The following is a 16,792-nucleotide window of genomic DNA, read 5'->3' as shown; positions in this document are numbered from 1 at the left end:
GGCCTGCTGTCGATGCCTTGACCTGAGTCTCTGATAGAGGTGTAGTGTCTATATGGGGCGGTGTACTCATGGTTCGCCCCTTGTCGTCATCGGAGTCGTCTTCGACCGCTACGATGTCTTGATAATACTCCTCGAGGTCGACAATTAGTTCTCCTTCCTCGAGGTAATATTCAGAGTCGTGCTCCGAGTATTGTTGATCATCTTGATCCGAGTCCTCTGCGCTTGCTAGATCTCCGGCATCGTCAAAGATGTTCTCGGGTGCTGGCGCCGACCTTTGCATTTCTTGCCTCGCCGCTCGTCGATTCCGGATAGTTTTTTTCGATCGGAACTGGGCTCAGGCTAGGCAACTATCTTCATTGTGGTCTGGAGATAGGGATTTGTTGCACACTGGATGCTTGTCGGTGTGCGGGAACTTCGAGTTGCTCTGCGGGCAGTACTTAAATGGACTTCGTTCCATTGACGGTCGGTCCACGGGGTGTCGAGAAGGCCTCACGGCCCAATTCGACGACTGGAGTGCAACGAACGTTCAAAAAGTGTATCGGTACCGAGCGCTGAACAATACCGACGGATCCGAAGGCCTTTTGGCCTTGTGAAAAGTTTTTCTAGATTCTGAACTTGGAGAGTAGGAAAGTACATCCGAACCCAATGGCGGAGAAAAACAATCTGGGGATGGAGAGGATGCCCATGCGCACTGTTGTCCGAGGGAGGAGCCACCTATCTCGTGATACTTCGAAGACTCTTCCAGGACAACAATGTGCAATCATCCAGACCCAACACTAGGCGGCGATCTATGCACAGATATGAATTCAGCAGCCCACATGCCTCGAACACATCGTTACCGAAGGTAAGTAACTCGTTCATCTGATAGAGACATCGAGCCGCAGATTCCTTAACTTAGAATACAATAGATACCAAAGCCATACCCATAGAGGAGGTGGGTCTGCGACAGAACCCCACCAAGTTCCAGAGAGACCTTAGTCGTCAACAAGGTGACGAAACACAGTGGGGACAGCAATGCCGACGTAGCCAACACTAGACCATGAAGCTCTGAAAGAGCGGAAAAGAATGAGAGGCAAAGGCGCCACAAGCCGCGAAAGAACAGCTCGAAAACCTTCATGTGTATACCGGGTGGAGAGAAAGAAGCACAGAGCCAGAAAGGCCGGTGCGGAAGTGAGAGTTCAGGGCTGCGTAAAGAAGATGAACTGAGCCTAGGGTCCGAGGGATCCACAGGATCCGATGCATCAAAGGAAGCAAGACCCAGAGAGAGGACAAAACTGTATGACAGAGTCAGCACATATCGATAGAGTACGTACAACAGTGGAAAAAAGCACTGTTGATCCTGCACCAGCTAAGATACGTGGGTCAACATGGGCAGGATGCCGATCCATGGCCAGAAAGTGGCGGTATTACCAGAAACACAAGCCACTCCAGTATGCAGTCGCTCCTTCACAAGACATGTGAGAGGGCGGAAGGCAACATGCAGAAACAACCAGCACACGACCACAGTAAGACTGGTATTTATTTGGAAGTCAGAAATACTAATAAGCATACAGTGTGGACACCAGAACCACACTAAGTATAGGGAAATCCCCCTGTAGGGTAGCATGAGCAGCCCAGACACACCCAAGAGGTTGCACCATGAGCAGACCGGGGCGAAGAACACGGACACCGCAGCAAACAACGTTGCCGGCGCAACTCCACTGAAGAAAGCAGATATATATTAAGAAAGATACACATCTAAAAAGGATGTGTTGCATAAAACAAGACAAGGGTACGCCATAAGTACCAACAATGTTGGTGAAGCAGAGTTGGACAGGATAATGTTCAGGTCTGTAAGCAACATCAGCCACAAGTCCGGGAGGAGCCACGTTCCCCCGCTGGACAGACGTGGAGATGGAGCAGGACAAGAAAGGTGGAAACAGTCAGGCCAACGGAATGGCCTAGGGATGCACAGACAAGACTACCCAAGAAAGTGAGTATCCTGAAGAGAACACTTCCCCTGAGAGTGTTACAGCAGGAACCCAATGCAAATGGAAAACACTGGCGCAGAAAACAGGGGAATAGGAAAAAACTCCTGTTCGGGAAGTGCCTCTTAAGTGAGGGCACAAGGTAGTGAACAGCATAGACGTAAACAGCAAAGACGCCACCGCATATAGACAAGTCCAGATAGGGCTGAAGTACGAGAAAGCCTTACCCATTGCGGAGAGTGGTAGGTGGAACCAGTCACCGCAGAAGCGGACAAAAGAACGTAGGCACCCCAAGCTAGAGAACAGACCAGGGTGAACCCACACTACGTGCAAGCACTGAAGAAGTGTGCTGTGCAGCGGCTCTGCCGTTGCGCTATACGATGGCAGGGCGTCAGCCACGGAATAACTATTCCGGAACGGAACAGAACAAGGGGTACCAAGGGACAGTGGCTGGCGAAAAGAAGAGCAGCCAACATGGACAAAAGAGGAACACAGCAAAGCTGAAAAATGCCCCTGGGAAAGGCAGAGCCTTGCGGTAGGGAACCCCTACCGATGCTTCGAAGTACTACGGACAACCGTAGACCCCGAATTCCACTGAAAATGCAATAGAGCGACGCCAACCTGTGTGTAGCATAGCAGCAGAAAGAGGACAGATTGATCCACAGAACCTCTGTGAGGAAGACTCCACAGGAGCGTACCAAGCCTTCCTTGTAGGAAGGCAGCTACACAATAGCTATCAAATACCCCACATAGGGTAAGTCCTAACCCCAGCAAGGGGGCTCCTCTTGAGACAAGCTATCGACAGTGGAGTGAAAGGAAGGCAGAACCAGCTGTACTGAACAAAGGCAAACATGGCGGAGTAGCCGCCTAAACAATCTGGGAATTGCGTCACGAACCTAGGGTCCCAAACAAACAAGGCAAAGCTGCCTATGCACAATGAAAAGCAACACAAAGTGATACAAAGTACAAAAAAGATAAGCCACAAGGACAAGAAAGTCAGGCAACAAGGGCCAGAAAATAACGGGAGACCAGACATGAGGCGGGAGACCGCTGAATCAGCGTGACAATCAAAAAGGTCTACAGCATTGAATGGCTGATCCTGAAGAGAGTCCCGAACATTGTCGGGAAAATGACGATCGAGCAGCCATGCATGGCGGTGCAAAGCAACCGACTGGGCCATTGCCCTACCCAAAGAGTCTGTAGCGTCCAGGGCAGATCGAAGCGAAAATTGTGCCATTCCCCGACCATCAAGAATAAGGCGATGCAAGTCAGCCCGGGGCCCTTCTGGGAGAGAGGGAAGAAGGAGCTCAACTAAGTCCCAAAGTCCAAAAGAAGCACGTGCGAACACTCAAGTTTTGTTTAAGACACGGATGCCCGCACTGGTGGAGGCAAAAATGTGGTGACCACATGTCTCCAGCCAGCGAGACTCCCTAAAGGGAGGTAGCAACGGCAGAGCAGAAGAAGGCTACAAGGCAAAAGCCGCCAGGATCACCAAACCCTGAGCTCTAGGGTGAAGGGACAAGCAGACAGGATCGTTTGGGGCCGGACGATGCCAGCGAGGAATGGCCTGATCAACAGGGTCACCATAGGAGGGTCGTGCCCAGGTGCCAAGCAGGATGTCAAACAAAGACCCACCAAGGGGCAGCAAAGGTTCCACGTCCGCAGGCTCAATGTGGAGGAGATCCAGTAAAGGATCAGAGGGCAGGGAAACCACAGGGGGCTGCAAGTGAAGAATATCCGCAGCCCTGCGAACTGTCCTTGCGAAAGCAGCACTAGCTCCTGTAGCAATTCTGGGGGGGGAGACAATAAACCATCTGTCGGGGCGGTTGGAGGCTAACTCGTCCACTAGATAGTAAAGGTGGGGGAGTCTGAGGTTGATCCGAAGGCCATGGAACGCTAGGCACCTGCACTAAGGGGCACCACCGAAAAGACCCCAAGCACGGTGAGCCCAGAGGAATTTCAACCTCCAGAAGGGACTCAATCTGGGCGCGGACCGACGGCGACTCGACCTCCACTTGCGAGGAGGCAAGAGGTGGACAGGGCGTCAAACTTGGTGCCGCAGACGATGTCAGCGCAGGAAGCTGCACAGGGCTATTGGGCGACTGGACGGGTGGGCTGGACGGACGACTGGTATGCCCCTCCGGGCCGTGTCCCGACGTCGTATAGACTCCGGAACCGGAGTCGACGCACACAGCCAGCGCAGAGGACGAATCCGCCGGCAAAGACCCAACATGAGTGCCTTCCGACTCTGTGAGACCCGAAGGCGCACCAAGGAGAGGGGGTGACCTGAAGAAAAACTGGAGAGCCCTTGAATAGGTCTCCATCTGTGTCCTTGTCGCTCCGACACCCGGAAAGGGTGCGTATGGGGGAGACGACTCCTCGGCGCCTGTGTCTGGCAAAGACCGAGAGCAGCGGGCCCCAGCATCACGTTTATAGGAGGACGACCTCTGTGACTTATGCTTGCGCTAACCTGTATCCGAACGACATCCGCAGGAACAACCTTGTGAGCGGCCCGATCCCGAGAGGGAGATTGGCGGCGTGAAGGTGCAGGACCGGACAACCTGGTGGCGAGCAGCTTCATACGACGCTCCCTTAGGGACTTAGGTTTCACCTGCAGACAGGAGTCGCACGTCGCACTCTTCGGAGTCGTGGTGCACTTCCAGGCACCACATACATATCGCTTGCGGATCCGTGACAGACATAAGCCGCGCGTACAGGTCTCACACGCCTTAAAGCCCAAAAGCATCGCACACTGTTCCATGATGCCGAAGGCGTCGAGAAGGTCTGAAAAACAGGCCACAGAACCGCGTGTTTTCCTGGGCCCGCGTTGGGACAAGGAAAGGAAGAAAAACTGATGTCAGCGCGCTGGGGAAGGCTTATGTGGCTCTGACGTCACAACGCCGCCGCCCCCCCCCCCCCCCCCCCCCCCGGTGCACAGAGGTGGTGCTGCGAAAAATCTCCCGAATCCAGTCTGACGCTTGGAGATATTCTATTCTAAGTTAAGGAATCTGCGGCTAGATGTTTCTATCAAATATAGGCGTTTCCTAAGTAGACCGGTCTGGATATCAAGGATATCATCTAGCAAGTGTGGAGTTAGGTTTTTCAAATGGCTAATAACGATCTGCACCTTTGAGTTATCTTGGATAAACTACTCCATGCGTTACAACAGTTACATTTAAATCATAACCAAATAAGCCCACTCCTTTGCTAGGTTTAGCTCACCTCAAGCTACCACAAAAAAGCAATGGAAATAAAGACAACAAGTTGAACTGATAAAAGGATGTGGTTCTGTGATCTACTTGAAGAACTGCTTAAATGAAAACCACAACAACAAGGTAAACCTGCTTGTGTACAACCCCATTGCATGCTCAAGCATTGGTAGCAGAGAAGCAGAAACTACAGCTTCTGTGCTACTACTGATCTACATTGAAGGACATTGGCTTCTTGAAAGCCCTACTGAGAAATAGATCAAGGTTTAAATGACAAATTGGAATGGCGTAGGTTTGCTCTTTTTGCTTGTCAACATTCATGATGGTGAAAAATGGTTGAGAGTGGCAGACTATTTAGTGTGTGACGTATTTTTAATAGCATAAGCCATGCAGGCAAAGATGGCAAACCCTACTAGTATGAGATACTAAGGTCACTGATTTATATTTTATTGACATTTAGGTGTCCAGAGACAGGGCAAAGCATGCTATATTTCCATTTAGCAGTCAACGAGTGGGATGATCTTCTCTGCAAATGAGGTAATAAGATTGTTTCAAAGGGACAGGCATTAGAAAGGGCAAGAGACGGCAGAAGATGCCTGAGAAAAAGGCAGCCATTAGAGATGGCCTAGATGAAAGTGAAAAGGGAGTACTTCTTCAAGCTGTGGATTGTAGCATTATAAATATGTACGAAAATGAACAGTCCAAGAAAGCGCTTAAGCACATTGCGTGCGACCAAGCAACGTCTGTAGAATTCAATGATTTAAAGATGTTCCTAAAAGCTTACAACTGGGCCTCCTAACTGGTCAATGTGAATGGCTGAGCATTCAGAGATAGACCAGAGCCAGAATGCAGAATTGACAGAGTTGTGATGCACACCGCCCCTTATTATAAGACAGGGGAGTGGTTCGACGTTTGCCGACACACACACGGACAGTGGTGGAAGTGTGGTTAGCAGCAACGAAACTCTTGGGTTGGGAAGGGAAACTAACAAAGATGACCTCGCTCTAGGACAGCGACCAGCTTCAAGGAGTGGGGCAGCTGTGCAGCTTTGGTAAACAAATTGCTGGGCCTGGAGAAATTGGGAGACGTGTGGAGAGGACATGCATTTATCACATTTGACACCTTACAACTGGAATATGACATCGGGAGCGGGGAATGGTTGAAATACCTACAGCTGGGTCACGCCCTTAAAAGCTACATTCACAAGGGGGAAGACCTAGAGGAGGCATCCTCCCTAGAAGACCGACTGTTGACTGACCCACTGACCAAGAAAACAGTATGGTTAATTTAAAGGAAGATACTGAACAATTCCCCAGAAAGCCTGGGCTCGTTAAGGACGGCATGGGAGGGAGACCTAGGCCAGCTGGACAAGGAGGACTGGGGGAAGGCGATACAGGGTTCGAGGGATTTGGCAATACGTTCCAGATTCCGTCTTATCCAACTAAAAATCTTACACCGGGTTCACTAAGCTAGGACAGTGCTACACCGGTTGGGTCGTGCTAACAATGCGCTGTCAGATGGGGTGTGGGCGCGAAGGGACTTTCTTCCATCTGTTGTGGGACTGCCCGGTTATACAAACACAATGGCTCGAGGTCGGGATAATCATGGCCGCAGTAGTAGGGGCGGAGGTCCCGGGGGAGCCCAAGTGGTTCTTGTTGCTGATTTCAGGCAGAAGAGGTCTGGCCAAGACACGAGACTCTGCCTGACATTAGCCATGGTAATTGCAAACCGCAACACAAAAAGCTGGGGAGCGCCCCCTCACCCCAAATGTGGCTGAGTGGAAAACTAACTTAGACTGGTGTAGACAGGCAGAACACACAATATACCTCAGTAGAGGTTGCCCATGGAAATGTAAGAAGATTTGGGGATACTGACAGTTCTATAGGGGATTGTAGGGAACGAGAGTACGGTTGAAATGAGAACGTTGACTCACAATGTCTACGATTTCATTCTCCTATTGTAATGATCAACAGATGTAGACTGTATGGTTTGAATATCCGTACTGAACTGTGCACTTGATTTATTGCAGCCTGAGCATATTACAATAAAAAGAGTTATTAAAAAAAAATGATGTTCCTAAAATGGGCTTTGGCAAAGCACTGGTAACATTGAATGGCATCAATGAGAGTCTTTGCAATATTTATCCTGAGATTTTGTCGGAGGCAGTCGATCACTGAGACAGATGAAACAAAGCAATTTGCAATATCAGCGTTCCCCAGTAAGACTACCTGTTGATTTATCAGGACGCTTACTGCTGAAATGGTAACAACAAATCAGCCAGATGTTAATTTCGTTTTAAACCACGTAAGCAACATAACAAATGGGCAGTATAATGCCAGTATGTGTAGGGTTTGCAAAGCTCTGCTAGAATTAATGGCAATACTCTATCTTATATTTCCAGTGGTCGATGCTCAAGAGCTCCCTTGTAAGGTTCACTGAGGTGGGGCTCTCTTCACATCTTAAATTGAGAAATGCCCACATAGGCTAGGTGGGTTACTTTGAAAGGATTATGCACAAACACAAGTTTATTCTACGGCTGGTATTAGAGAGCAAGCAAAACCAAGTATGCTGGTTATGATTTGCCATAGCTTAACTAGAACAGGTTAATGCTCAAATGATCTGGGCAGGCATAGTTACTTGTCAATCTATTGAATATAACAAAGTGGTTGGGAAATGTCTGTGGGGCATCGCACTACCCACCTCAGGAAAAGCACACAGGGCGAAATTAATTAAGACAGTCCTTTTAAAGGCTATCAAGCATAACGCAGAGGGAAAAGCTCCAAGGGTATACTGGAAATCCAGATAACTGTATAAATCACTTTACCGAGTAAATGTTTCTGCAATTTTTTCAGTCATTAAGGAGTTACAGCAGGAGCTAACAACTACTTTCACCTTTTTGGGAGGTAGCAAAAATAACACCCTTTAGATAAGAAAAGAAAAATCAACAAAAAAGCCTCTTCTTCCAGCGGCATTCAACTAATTTCTTTAGGAACAAGCCAAAATATGTGCCCTTATTTTGGCCAATTCATCTTAATACTACGATTTTAAGACTCGTCTCCACATTCCATGGTTTGACTCCTTGCAAAACAGCCTGACCCATAGAAACACCATAATTGCTCTTATTAAAGACTGGCCAGAGGAATCTGAACCATTCTATGCATTAGTACCAGAGAAATGAAAATGCCATTTTATGCTGTTGAGTGCGTGTTTTAGATCACCATTAGAAGAAGAGACACATCCTACAAGCTAAATCAACTGGGTGTAGGTGATGGCACGTAAGCAGCAATTTAGGCCAATAGGCTTATGTCGGATACTTCTGCTGTACTGTCCTCGTTCCACGTGGGAGGGAACCCCTGATCATGACAATGCTGCAAGTAACTAATGTTCCAGCTGTTCAGTGCATTAGGTGTACTACTAAAGTTATGGCTTCTGCAGACAATGTCACTGTGTGCTTTGCAATCAATATGTAATCAATCTAGCATGAATGTGAGGCAATTCAGTTTTTTTTGTGGAGAATGCTATATCAAGGGTGACTAAAAATGTAAGTTATTAAGTAGCAACACTATTGCAAGAATCTGCTAATTTGTTTATGTACAAGTATGACCCCATGATTTCAATTAAAAGCTTGAGAAGATGGGAAAATTTTCTTTCGTCACAGCTTGTATAGACTAACCTTATCATGTTGGTAATTTATATTAATATTTTAGCACTACAGTAGTTCAACTCCATACCCCAAAAAGTTTATTTTGCATAGCCAATCCGGCAACACAGTAGCCTGATTCAATTTACCAAAAGAGGTTGCTTCAAGAGACTTCGGTAGTAGTGTTTGTCAATGCTGCAGAGTTGATTCAAGATAGGATCTGTATGTTTGGACACATATGTTAGTAGAGTGCGCTATGCATAACATCTGTTGGGTATGCACATTTGAAATTATCTCAACTCTCCGGACCTTCATTATTTCGTGTAATACGTCCGCCACCATGCTAGGCATTAGCAATATATGTTGTAAGGATTTTGTACACTTGATGGTGTCTGATTAATTATTACTCAACTAGGGAAGGATTTGATGCCTCTTTATCAAGAAGAATAATGTAATTACAGCGTTATCTCTTTAAGCTGTCAATGGTGCATCCTCACTTTTTTTTTTATTACGTTTTTTCTAGCATGCAGTCAGACAAGCATTACAGGGCAAATATGGAACAGTAACATTTCAATCACATGTAGCGTTTTGTTGGTTATTACTGTCATACGACAGCAGCTTTTCAGGTCTACACATTTGTACATTGATATTTCATGCATTTCGATGTTATGAAGAGCAGAAGCACATATATGAACCATTGCCTTTAATAGTGTGTGTCTTCTGTTCTTATTCAATGTATAAAACCTCTATCCCACTCCACTCTGGTCCTGTTCTGACACGTCATTGTTGTTTTGTACCATGTAAGACCTGTATGGGCCTGTATGGGCGCATATGGCTTTAGGTCTGCATCTTTTGTGCGTCCTCACTTATCTCATTTGAGAAAGGAGTGAAGCTGATTCAAATTTGGTCTTATGATGGAATGGTATTCTACGGAAGGGAATCAAATAAAATCTCTTGAATTTCTATTTTTCAATCGGTTAGAGGTGTTACACCAGAAAACCAACATCAATAACTCTAATAACAGCAGCTTAAGTGCTGTAAATCTAGGTTATTTAACAGCTGTAATCTGTTTCAAAATGACTGAAGCAGCATTATAATGAATTGTTATTGACGTTAAGTGAATATGGGCACAGAACAAAATCACAACTTTTACTGACGTATTAATAACTAACGACTCAGGCTGCAGAATGATGAAAATAAATAGAGGACCCAACCGGTGATGTCTTGTGTGTCTATTGTAATTTCCTGCATATGAGAAAGAGAGACTTGCCCATATGGCAAGTATTGAATGTTTTAAGTAGTATTCCACTAGTGAATATTTACTCCATCACATATTTCATAGCCTCGAAGAAAGAATTTTGGTTGAATGAGAGAATCACTAATCAATGATCTCAAGCATTTCTAAAAAAAACGAGGAAAATTCAAGCAATGGAATGGAGGTAAATCAACCACAAGGGAAACTCCAGGTTACATTTAATCTTGGATGCTTATTATGTTCCTCTGGTATTATCTTGAAGCTATATTTACGCATATGGGACAACTCAAAGCATTTCTCCTACTTTTTTTGTTCCTATTAGACCATCTCCACTTGCTTCCTAGGTAACTGTCCAACCATAACGTCTCTGACACTCAAGGTTACTACCCAATGGTGTAGAAGGTTAGTCTTCTTGGTAAATGTGAACTTTCAATCTGGACACAAAGTAGTTAGCCATCTATGCAGGCAAGTGTCACCAGATTCAGTAGAAATTGAACATCAAAATGATTCAAGCACTGGAAGCCCTAAGTCCGCTCCTGCTCCAGACTCATGGAATGCTCAGTATCATCAGGCCAGAGACAAGGCACTTTTATGACCCCTGTATAAACAGGAAAACGCTAAAGCCTGGGGTATGTACATCCTCCATTTTGCCCAGCTACATCCCACTAGGTACTACAGCTTTCTTACACAGATTTTTTTTCTCTGGTCAAACAATTATATACTAGAACATCGAGCTTAGTAGGTGGATTGTGTGGCAGAACTGTACTTAGCATTACCAGTACAAGAGGCAGTACAGTGAAGAAAAAAATTAAAGGTAAGTTTTGTTCTCCTTCCTGTAGATCCATGGGAAGGTTTCTTGAGTGTACAATCCTTTTTCAGTGGATGGCACTATGACGTAGGGTAAAAGTGCAGCGGTCTAAACAACTGTCATTAACAAGACCTGATAAAAATGCCAATATCATCCTCAGCAGGATCAACAAACATCATCTGCTCAATAACTAAAGTTGATACGCTGTTCATTTGACTGTCAGACAGCACAAAGGCCAATCACACTGCCAATCTGGTTCACAGTTTAAAAACTATTAATGCAACACCAAAAATCCCACTGTCCACATTGGAAAGAGAATGTAACCAATTCCCCCGCAAAAATGTATGAGAATCAAATCATCCTCGTTACAAAGTGTATAGTAATTAGTGGTTCAGGTGCACAGTCAATGGAAGGGGTGGGAAGGCCAGTTGCTCACCGTTAGGTCCTTCCCCATATTAGGGGAGTGTATGTTGGAGGGGTGCAAGATTATAGGCAGGCGGTGAAACCGACAGGACTGGAGCTACCAACCTAACAGGTTTCCTTACATGGCTATGGAATTTAGGGTCAATGGACAGTTGTCACCGTAAACATATATAACTATGGAATGATGCCGGCAAGAAAGAGACTGCTCAAGTGCTTATGTAACCAAAGGACCAGTTGCAACAATGGGATGCATTCCCAAGACCATCGATGAAGATCTAAATTGCTGCAAGCCCATTGGCAGGGGACAGGGATTCCTCTATTGTTCCAGATAGCTCATGGTCATGGACAGAAAAGGCTCATCCAGCTACTCCTGGAGCTTTTCACCTTCCTCTTAGCAAGTCACAACAGCAGGACTTCAGCAGCAACTAGAGCTGGTCAGGAAACCATTTACTAGCAATGTCCTGTCCCTGGCAAACTACCTCTCCCAACTGATGCAGTCTTCTCAAAATTTAGATAAACGATAAAATACTAGTTTCAGGCCAATATTTAACTCATAGAGGAAAATTGTGCGAAGGTCTGCTGAAAAACAAAAAACTTAAATACATTCCTTAAGGCTTGCTTGTCTTTTTCTGTGCAGCGGGCAGATGTAGGGCTAGTTATAATCAATGAAGGGACTGTCAGACAAGGTATGTTTCTTGCCTGCAAAACAAAGAAAGGTTTGGAGAGAAGGTTTCCAATAAAGTGTAGTAAAAAGTATGGCCAGGGAAAAGATGCTTTTCCCTCCAGCTAGCTACAGGTTCAGGGCAGAGACCCAGGCAAAAAAGCAAAAACCAAAACAAACCATCTCACACACATCTTTATAAGGCCACTAATGCCGACTGAATTATACAGATATAAGCGGGAAGGATCCAGAGCTCTTGCAAGTTTGATTCTTGAGTCAGCTGGAAAAATGATGCAGTGCTTCTGGAGATCTTGAGACAGAAATTGTTTTTATAGCTGACAATCTGTGAGACTGAAAGAATGCTTTTGCTCAAATCAAACTCCTAGGTTTTAATGGATTGTGCTGCTCTGGTGTGGATATGGTCAATATGCTGCAAGTACTTGGGGTATAATGTACCTTATCATTCTTCTGGGCGAATTCTCTCTCCTTCTCGGCCCTCCCTTAGACAGAAATCACAGAATGTAAGCTTACCTAAAGTAACTTGAATTCTGCTATTAACTGCAGCCTCAAAGTAATGTAATAAAGCCACTAATATGCCAAAACACAGAGCCTGAAAGCTCCCACAAGTGAAGCATATCAACAAGTTTCCTTTTCCTGTACCTCCAACAGAGCGTAAGCAGTTAATACTGAAAGCAACAGATATTTATCAAGATGGACAACGCTCTCCATTACCAACTGCTATATTAACTCACCAGAGGAGGGACTAGCAGTCTAATAGCAAGGAGAAAATAACAAAACAAAATGCCCTCAGTCTTTCAGATAAACACAGTCCTGAATGTATTTAATCAGAAGGGGAATGCTGCGTTTAAGAGGGAACAAGGACGAAAAGGACAAGAAGGTGCATTAATTCAATTTTATTGTATATATTCACTTAGGTTAAATAACTATTCACAAATGAGACATCCACTCACTAGCATAGACTCCTAGAGCTCATGAAACCAGCTGCTATCATACAAATTAAAATGGACAAGTTGCAAGAATGAGGCATTATAGTTTCTTACCTAGAATGAAAAGAACATACGACACATGTATTTAAAATGATTGTTTAAGCATCAAAACCAAACCTACCTAGGCCATTCTCATTAACAGACGCTGTATCAGATTCTGTCATTCCATCAATGATAGCAGCATCTTCATCAGTTCTCCTCCTTCGCGACCGTCTACGACGGGTAGTGGGAAGGTGAGATTCGCTTGCATCTGTGTCGGCCGTCTGGTCTGACTCAGTGTTATCAAGAAGGCTGTAAGGGTTGCTGTCGGGGTCCTTCAGCACTGAGATGGAAAAAGCATTTTTAGAACAACTAGATTACCAAAAATATTTTATTTTTGTATTCATTTTGTCAGTTAATGTAAATCAATAACTAATAAATAAAAAAACAATCACATAGTAATCAAAAAGTTATAAACATGCACGAGACTTCAATTTAAATTGCCCTCTCTGATTATCCAGAGTTACTCATTTTACTCAACCCCTCCCCTTTCCCCCCCTCCCCTCCCCCACCAATTCAACTCAGTATGGAAATATCCTCTCATGGTTCCCAGATCCAATTAAAACTGGCAGATTCTTTCAGAACTGTTATGCAAGTATTTATTTTCAATCAATACTTTTATTGATGGTTTCCACGCAAAATATTTTATTTTGTTGCTGGCAGTGATAAATTGACCAACCTTTGTCTTTGTGCCTTTACACTATCAAAAGGGGCACCAGTGACATCCTTGCTTTAAGTATACTGTGTACCAGCACAATATGTTGTTTATCACAAACTGTCGATTCCAGACAATGCAGTAGAATGTAAACCATATTATTTTCCTCCTGGTACCTCCTTTTTGCGTTAATTTCCGAACCTGTAATTAAGTAATAACGGGCAATGGCATCTTACTTGAAGCAGGCATGTGAAATGTAAAGAGTACAGTTTCAAGTTACTCACTTTGATTACTTTTGAACTAACAGCCTTAAGTCCCATTATCTCAAGGCCCATGGGATTCCAACACCTGTAGGTTACCACGTAAAAGCTCGACAATGCTTAATTTGAGGTTCGAGTAGAAATTCAGCACCATCCATATCACAGCTTTAACCAAGTTATGAGACTGCTAACTTTAGTAGACAAAATGTTCACTTTCGAATCAGTCACTATCCCATCCGCAACGATGGCAGAAAGGTCATCTGGGAGAAGAGTGGAACCAGGACTACCAATGCACTAGTTACTAATGTAAGTAATTTGGACTTTCTCATGGCCTTCTTCTTTAGGACCCCCAAACAATTCACAATGCTCAAATCTTATCACAACTTACAAGCAGCCTTTGCCTATTACTGCATATGCTTGCTTGCCATTGAGGAAAGCATACAAATTTGCTTCATGCACTTTGAGTACATACGACGACCCAGAGATGGATTTCTTTTAGACTAATTAGAGAAATAACAGGTAATGGTCTTTCTTGGTTTATGTGGACATATATAACCATGGATGAAATACAGGACAATAGTCTTCTTGTCCCATGCATATTTTAGTTACTCTACTCCTTTCTCGAGGGCACAGTAACCCTTTTTTCATGACGCCTGTTGAAAGAGACTGGTAGCAAAACTTGAAAATGCATGCGAACTAGCATTAACAAGCATTGGCATTGCCAATAGGTCTCGCTTTTGGGCCCTTATAAGTAGTTATGCAGCATAATTTCCTTGTTGCAACAACATAAAATGTCGCATGCATAAACACTTAGATGGTCCCAAAAGCGAGCCCTATTGGCTATTTGCAATGCAATAAGTCTTGCATTTAGGCAACTTTAAGCTGTTGGCATAGTAAATGACAATGCCTTTTCAATTTATTGTAAAAGTAAAAATTTTTGAAAGTTATTGTCATTTACAATGCCATTATGTTCAATTTAAGTAAATGGGAGACCTATGGCGTTGCGTGTGTGAGAGGCGTTGCGTGTGTGAGTGGCGTTGCGTGTGTGAGTGGCGTTGCGTGAGTGAGTGGCGTTGCGTGAGTGAGTGGCGTTGCGTGTGTGAGTGGCGTTGCGTGTGTGAGTGGCGTTGCGTGTGTGAGTGGCGTTGCGTGTGTGAGTGGCGTTGCGTGTGTGAGTGGCGTTGCGTGTGTGAGTGGCGTTGCGTGTGTGAGTGGCGTTGCGTGTGTGAGTGGCGTTGCGTGTGTGAGTGGCGTTGCGTGTGTGAGTGGCGTTGCGTGTGAGTGGCGTTGCGTGTGTGAGTGGCGTTGCGTGTGTGAGTGGCTTTGCGTGTGTGAGTGGCGTTGCGTGTGTGAGTGGCGTTGCGTGTGTGAGTGGCGTTGCGTGTGTGAGTGGCGTTGCGTGGATGAGTGGCGTTGCGTGGGTGAGTTGTGTTGCGTGTGTGAGTGGCGTTGCGTGTGTGAGTGGCGTTGCGTGGATGAGTGGGGTTGCGTGGATGAGTGTGGTTGCGTGGATGAGTGGGGTTGCGTGGATGAGTTGCGTTGCGTGTGTGAGTGGTGTTGCTTGGGTGAGTGGCGTTGCGTGGGTGAGTGTGGTGTTGCGTGGATGATAGTGGGCTTGCGTGGGTGTGAGTGGCGTTGCGTGTCTGTAAGTGTTACTGTGTGGGTGAAAGTGGCACAGAGCCTTTGATGTGGCCTGGTGCAGGAGAAATGCTGCTGCTGCTAATTAAATACAAGAGCGGCCGGGAAACACAAGTACGGCCGGCCACATAATTAGGGGAGGAGAAGCCGCACAGCACACGCTGGGAGAAGCCCTTTGATGTGCTGTGCGGCCGCGATGCGCGCTCTGTGCTGGGGGAGGGCCATTAGCCTGAACTCGCGGCAAGATCAAACGAAGGGTGGGAGGGACATTGAGGAACAGATGGCCATGAAAGTGTATGGGCCAAAAGCGCGTGCCTGTGGCCACGCACACTCGAAGAAAACGCCACGAAAAAATGCGGTGGTTTGACAATCAGTTCGAGCACTTGAATTCTCGCCATTTCCCATTCCTTCGGAATGGTAAAGGACGAGACCTAAAAACTCAGATATGAATGTAATTATGTATTGGTTGGCAAAGGTACTGAACATCAGAATAACTGAAAATCAAAATAGATAAATGAATATCTGGCAGAATTAGACTTAAAAGTCGACGTTTCGGTCTTTGTCAACCAGATATTGAGGAACAGCTGTTTTCATACCGCTGTTCCCCTGACGCTGCCGAACGCTAGTCGTGCCGTGCCCTCCAACGATTCAAATCGTTTTAAGATTTGCTGTACCTTCTGGAACTTTAACCTGCAGACGATATTAGGACTTAATCTGCAGTCGATATTAGGATTCCAATAAACACCTTCAAATCCCAGCAATACAAGTGTTTAAAAAAAAGCTTGAAGGTCTGGTTGCCACTGTTCCTCAATATCTGGTTGATTATCTCGACCAACACCACTGACCATCAGGCAGTGTACTATGCATTTCTTTTTAGGGTCATCACTCTCAATGCACATCAATGAAGTCCTGATGATGGTCTTATGAAATTATTCCCAAAGACCGAAACGTCGACTTTTAAGTCTAATTCTGCCAGATATTCATTTATCTATTTTGATTTTCAGTTATTCTGATGATTTGAAATCATTGTACAACTATTGTTCAGCAGTCTTGACTTATTTTTTGTGATTTACAGTAGGAGTATATAGTATGCTTCTCGTTTGTCTCCAATGCATTTTCTAGTACCCTTTTTATTCACTGTAAACAAAAATAATAATTTTTTGACTAATTTTTTGACTATAAACCCTGGTTTTCGTGTATTTGTTCCATTTGTTGTTTGCATTCATGTGT

General features: G+C 45.2%; 1 protein-coding gene across 7 annotated transcripts in view; it reads right to left on the bottom strand.

Moving 5' to 3' along the window:
* Positions 1 to 16,792, bottom strand: part of FXR1 (FMR1 autosomal homolog 1) — a 343,266-nt gene that overhangs the window by 65,259 nt on the left and 261,215 nt on the right. For all 7 annotated transcript variants that reach the window (XM_078665656.1, XM_078665660.1, XM_078665655.1 and 4 more), the window contains exon 14: positions 13,092 to 13,292. In XM_078665656.1, the coding sequence (XP_078521782.1) occupies positions 13,092 to 13,292 (201 nt within the window). The remainder of the gene's footprint in view (positions 1 to 13,091; positions 13,293 to 16,792) is intronic.

The sequence above is a fragment of the Lissotriton helveticus genome, chromosome 11, assembly GCF_964261635.1.
Source record: "Lissotriton helveticus chromosome 11, aLisHel1.1, whole genome shotgun sequence".
Taxonomy (NCBI): Eukaryota; Metazoa; Chordata; class Amphibia; order Caudata; family Salamandridae; genus Lissotriton; species Lissotriton helveticus.
Note: the sequence above shows the minus strand (reverse complement) of the source record. Positions and strands in the feature narration are given on the sequence as shown.